Source organism: Trachemys scripta, chromosome 7 (assembly GCF_013100865.1).
Source record: "Trachemys scripta elegans isolate TJP31775 chromosome 7, CAS_Tse_1.0, whole genome shotgun sequence".
NCBI classification, from domain to species: Eukaryota; Metazoa; Chordata; order Testudines; family Emydidae; genus Trachemys; species Trachemys scripta.
In genome coordinates, this window is record NC_048304.1 from 69,346,117 (window position 1) to 69,352,224 (window position 6,108).

Here is a 6,108-nt window from a genome sequence, read left to right on the forward strand (position 1 = left end):
GTTTCACAAATGTTCTGGTTCAGTTCCTCCTTTGTGTTTTGCCAATGGGAAAATATTTATTCTTTGTATCTATCCTTATGATCATGGTTTCAAGACCAATAAGGCCATTTACTCTCCAGTGAAATTATGCTTACATAAACTATAACTCTTATTTACTGTAAATGAGCACGGCTGAGAAACCAGAGTTCATGTTACTTACTCTGTAGTATATAAATAGACAGTAAAATTCAGTAAATTATTCCTGTGAATGCTTTTTCTAGCAAACAGGAACTGCAGAGTAAGTGATTGGATGGTATCTTTGCTCTCTCTTTTAATTCTGTTTTTTAATTATAAAGTTGTGCATAGTTGGTAAACTTACAATAGAAATTTCCTTAAAATCTTTGATTTATGTGTATTAAAAGGTAGAACTCTGTTTATTTCTTCATCAGACAAGGTTTAAGGTTACATTGTGTTATAGTTTATGTATTTTAATTTGAAAAAATTTCAGTCATGATTTAAGGTTCCTACTTTGTTCAGAGTACAACAAAATATGTTTTGTCTAACTTTTTTATGCTATTTATTTAGGAAGTATATGCAATTTTACAGGTAAGTTTGGGAGTTTAGTCCCTACATTATCTTCGAATTGAAAGCATGCAGCCGTATTACCAAGTGCAAGTCCTGGTATTCACTTCTACACCATCCCCAGTGCACTTGTGCAGGGCTGAAAAAAGTTCACTTTCTTAAAAGTAGTTGTTTACTAAAACATTAAGGATTACGTTTGCAGGCAACCTGATGGGACTTATCTGAAATTTTCTCCTTTTTTTTATCAGAGTTGTAGGGTTTTTAGAGCAGGACAAATTCCAATAATTAGAGGTACTTCATTAAGATCTGAGAAAAGAATAGTTAAGAAGTGTTTTCATGAGCACTGAAGCTCTGATTTAAAAAAAATAACTACTACAAATGTTTTAGGAAGTAGACATTTAGCATTCCTTTATATAGCCAATGTGTAATATTGCAACATTAAGAGTTTATTTGCACTCAAAATACCTTTAGGGAAGTGGTGGGCAACCTGCAGCCCACAGGCAACATGCAGCCCATCAGGGTAATCCGCTGGCGGGCCTCCAGACCATTTGTTTACATTTGCATGTCTACCCGCAGTTCCCAGTGGCTGTGGTTCACCGGTCCCAGCCAATGGGAGCTGTGGGAAGCGGCACAGGCTGCAGGTTGCCCACCACTGCTTTAGGATAATTCTTTTAATGATTTTTCACAGGCTAGGAATCAAACAATGCTGCTGCTTCCAATATTCAACACTTTTGTCTTGGTGTTTACTCTGGTGACAACTTCCAACTCAAATCCTGCTCAGGTTGTCCAAAAATGGGATCAGAATGCATGTACACTTGTTGTGTGCGGACCTGCTCAGAATGGACTACCAGGAAGCGATGGGAAAGATGGCCCTAAAGGGGAAAAGGGAGATCAAGGTATAGAAATATTGACTTACTGTTCACCTGTTGGTCAGATTGGTATTTAAAAGAAAAAAGATAAAGAAGGAAGCATAATTCAAATCATGTAGCTAGATGGAACTTGAGCAAAAATATTTGTCAAGCATGAAAAATCTGGAGATCCTTAATATATTGCTAATTACTAAAATACTAGGATGAAACCAACAGTCAAATAAAAGCTAGGTTAGAAATTAAAATGGGATGCTTCTGAGATAGGTAATATTCTCTAGAGCCTTTTACCTCCAGGCCATCAGTTTTGAATCTGATCCAGATTGGCAGTGTCTGAAACTTGTTACCAGCCAATGACTGTCCTGTGGGTCTATGTGAAATGACTTGGATGTTTCAGTACATTTCTTGATGATTAAGACACACACACACACACACACACACGTCATAAATAAGACTAATAGCACTTTTGGCAGTGTCAGCAGATGGCCAACACCGGGGTAATATACATTCTGGTATTATCAAACCTCAAAATAAGTTGAATTGGCACTGAAGAGACAGACCCTGGAAGAGTTGTTTAGGTCTCACTGCTGCAAAGGATGAAGGGGCATTCAGCCTACTCTCTAGAAGTTACTATAAGAAGTTATTTATTTGTATTACAATATCACTTAGAGTCCCTAACCGAGATCTGAAAACGATCTTGTTGGGCAATCTACATAAAACATGGTAAGAGAAAATCTCTGCTCTGAAGATCTTGCAAACTCAATAGACGAGACAGAAAGAAAGATGGGAGTAGTATGTCCATTTTGCAGATGGGCAATAGAGGCATAAGGGATTATGGGCTAGGTTGTCAAAAGAGCATAGCTCCTATTAAGCACTATATTTTCAAAACAGGGCACTGAGTGCGGAGTTATTTTGACTATCCAGTTGCAAGTGTCTCAATGAGAGCGTTTATATTCTTTTGAAAATCTGATCCCAACTGTGGATTCTGAGCACCTGAAAATCTGGGTCCAAAATCTGTTGAAAATATGGCTTTATCTGTACATGCTCAGAAACATTTTAAGAATTCCAGCTCCACTCACATACTAATATTTCCATTAAGAAGTGAATCCAAACCAAACTTCTGATGTTTGAATTTGATATTCTAATAATAGCAGTGGAGTCAAGCTATAAAGTTTGGACCTGGATCAGGATCTGAACTTTTCCCAAAATTCATTATGGTCTTTTTGTTGATCTCATCGTCATCCATCTGTAATTATGACAGTAATCACAAACTCTTATAACACCTACAGATTCAATTGTTTACTTGCTTTATTTTTGACTCTTCCTTTTCCCTGAATAAACACATTGGATTGCAAGGATTAAGAGGGATACCAGGTCTTCCAGGAAAGGATGGATCCCCTGGACCAAAAGGAGACATAGGTGCAGAAGGACCAAAAGGAGACTGTGGAGGCAGAGGTAAGCAGTGCACTTCTTTTGAGGGAGGGCAAAGAAGAAGCCTAACAGCACATACACAGAAACTATTATGGACTTTTTAATGGTTTTCATTTCATAAATGTTCCAGTTGGGCTTTGCTGCTTCTGTCAAAGTGGGGAAGAAATACACAGAGGTGGGCACTGAGGAAACCAGACAGTCTTGTTTGCAATGGAAAGAAGTGAGCGAGGCTTGAAGGGTTAGGCTGATGAACTCAAACGTCTATAAGTAGCATCCTACAGGAGACAGACACCACAGTGATGGGTACCTGATCCCTGGGTTCGTGGGATGAAGGATGTGCTGCTGGAAGACAAGGAAGAAGTCCTACAAGGGTTCACCAGGAGCAGCTGTACAAATGATCTTGGTTCTTGTTCATGAAATTTTCACGCATAGGCTGAGATTGGCAAACATCATGGTAGTTGTACCTACTGCAAAGGTCAAGTGGACTTCTAGTGAATGCACATATTCTTCACAATTCTCCTCAGAACATTGCTAATTGACTTTATTCTAATTTCCATGTTTTATTTTCATAATTATGTTGTCTTCTGCTTCTAATATTTAGCATTTACAATTGAATTGAAAAGCTAGCATTGCTGCAGATGCTATTAAGAATTGCACTCAGTGGGTAGTTTCCTTTTACTTTCAGTGGAGTTGTGGCCTCAACACCTCAGTTTTAAACTTGTTGTATCTTCTTGAGGAACCAAGAAATCAAAAACAGTATCTTTGGTGTTACACTTGTGATTCATTACTAGTTCTGGAGGTGATTTTTCTAGCTTTAAGCTTTTAGAAAACCTTCCATATTTTAATGTGACACAATAAGAACAATACTATTATTTTATTCTTCAGAATGTGAGCTTTTAAAAACTGAAATAAGGGATTTGCAAGAACAACTGAAGACCCTGAAAGCTACTGTCAGCAAAATTCAAAAAGGTAAGACAAATGAAGTGCTGTTCATTCCAGTCACTGAGAGATGGGCCCAAATGGAGTAATTTGGATGCAGATCTAGATCCCCACTTCTTCAGAGTTAAAAATGATTCATATGTGGTGTCTGATCTGGGCTTCTTGCTATTTGTTCATACTCCAAACTTCTATGTACTTGTTGGATGTTTTAGTAAAGTAACTCAGTTCTACAATATGGGAAGTATAGGTCTAAATCTCTCACATGTATTGGTAGCCTTGGCAGATCTCCACTTTGATGTAAATAGGAAAGTCCATCTGAGAATAGCTGTGGGATCAAGTGCTAAAAAAAATCCTATCCGAAGTATACTTAAGATGAAATAGTGTGGCTTGGGTAGGGTCCACTTTGTGTCTGACATGTTATTTGATTTGTCCTGTGACCAAAAAGAATAGTGGGAGACAACCACTCTCTGACATCAACAGCACATGTGGCCTCATTCTGCCCCTTGATTTCCCATTTACTTCCTCTGGAACAGGAACAGGACCTTGATTCTTATCTGTGTTAATGGAATGATGACAGGACTTCTCACTGTGTCATATCAAGGACAATGGGCCTGGCCTCATAAAAAGTATTGCAGTAATGTTCCCAAACACTATGCTGTACAATAGTGACATGGCAATATTTTAGGCTAACAAAATAGTATTAAACTCTGGTATTGTGTACAATTCCAACTCTGCGCTCTAGGCCAATAAAAACTTCCTCAGCTATGCCTTCATTGCTAACTAAAATAACAATAATAAAGTATAAACCTCAACCTAAGATTTTTCCTGGTTGTTATAGGGTCTACCTGAGACCTTTCGCCTCTGTTTTCTCTACACTATTCTTCCCCTTTTAAACTTCTGGGTTGGTGTGCATAAGTCTCAGTTGGTCTGACAGAATGAATCAAAAAAAAAAAAAAAACCTGCCTCTTGCTCCAGCGTCCAAGAACTTGTTACTCTAATCTAAAGAATAGTGTGTGGGAAAAAATGTAATTTAGATGTACTGTACTTCTGTGTTTTTTCTAGCTTGGATTTTCATAAATGGCAATAGTGGCAGTGAAAAAACATTTCAAGCCAATGGCTCTGAAGGTGACTTTGAGACCTCAAAAGTCACATGTTCCCAAGCTGGTGGCCTGATTGCTTCTCCAAGGAATTCTGCAGAGAACAGTGCCATACAACAAATAGTAGTTCGTCATAACAAAGCAGCATATATTGGAATAAATGATATACAAATAGAAGGTTCATTTAAGTATCTCAATGGTGAAGCAATAGGATACTCAAACTGGGCTCCAGGAGAACCAAATAATGTTGGTGGAATTGAAGACTGTGTAGAAGTATATCCAGATGGCAGATGGAATGACAAATCCTGTAATGAAAAACGGTTAATAATCTGTGAATTTTAATTTCCCTGACCTTGTGATTTTCATTAAAATCAGTTAGTGCAAGTTGGCTTGCAGCTTTAATAATTATATAACCTTATTGATTTACAATAGCCTCACATTTTGCATACCATGCGGCATCAGTGATGTAAACTTATAGATATACTGAATCTTGTTGAGATTTCTATTATGATAAATTAAATTGCATTAAAGTCATCATTCAACTTTCAACTGTGTTCGGAGCTGGTTAAAACAGGAGATACTACAAGTGCTAGGAGAAATTGATACCTCCACAGTTTCAGACTTGAACAAAGGCGACTATCATGAGGAACTGACAGAGAATACAGATCAGGGTTGTCTCTTATGTAAAAGGCCAAAAGATGACCATTCTGCTCCACATAGTTCCAGCAGAGAATGCATTAGCTTTATGAATATATACTTGTCTTAAAGTGAAGTGTAAGAATGGAAATGCTGGATTTCCATTGATTTCTGTTTAAAGCCATTTAAAGTCTACAGTCTGCTTATTTACAGCTGTGTTCTCAGGTTATTAAAATGGGGTGAATTCTAGAAGCTTGTGGGTCATGTGTCCCTTGATAGCCCACTGGAGTTTGGGCACATTGTGGATTTAAGTCCCATAATTCAGCACTCACAAATGCCAAGGCACTTTACAGACAAACAAAATCCCTGCCCCAAAGATTCTACAATCTAAATAGAGACAAGACAAAAGACAAAATTGGAGGAGGAGATAAGGGAAATGGGAGAGGGGAGAAAGGCCAATAATACCAGATAACACACTGCTTGGTGGTTTGACACACTTTTGGTGGATTAATGCTTTTTGTTTCATGTATTAATTCACTTTTGCTTAGTGTCAAGGGAAAGTTGCACTGTTCATAGGG

General features: G+C 37.9%; 1 protein-coding gene across 1 annotated transcript; it reads left to right on the forward strand.

Annotated features, from left to right (window-relative positions):
- Positions 1 to 255: 255 nt before the first annotated feature.
- Positions 256 to 5,413, forward strand: LOC117880445 (pulmonary surfactant-associated protein D-like). The gene is made up of 5 exons (XM_034776632.1): positions 256 to 277; positions 1,250 to 1,457; positions 2,784 to 2,882; positions 3,744 to 3,827; positions 4,860 to 5,413. The coding sequence occupies exons 2-5, from the start codon at positions 1,265 to 1,267 to the stop codon at positions 5,234 to 5,236; spliced, it is 753 nt and encodes a 250-aa protein (XP_034632523.1). The 5' UTR covers positions 256 to 277; positions 1,250 to 1,264; the 3' UTR covers positions 5,237 to 5,413.
- Positions 5,414 to 6,108: the final 695 nt, after the last annotated feature.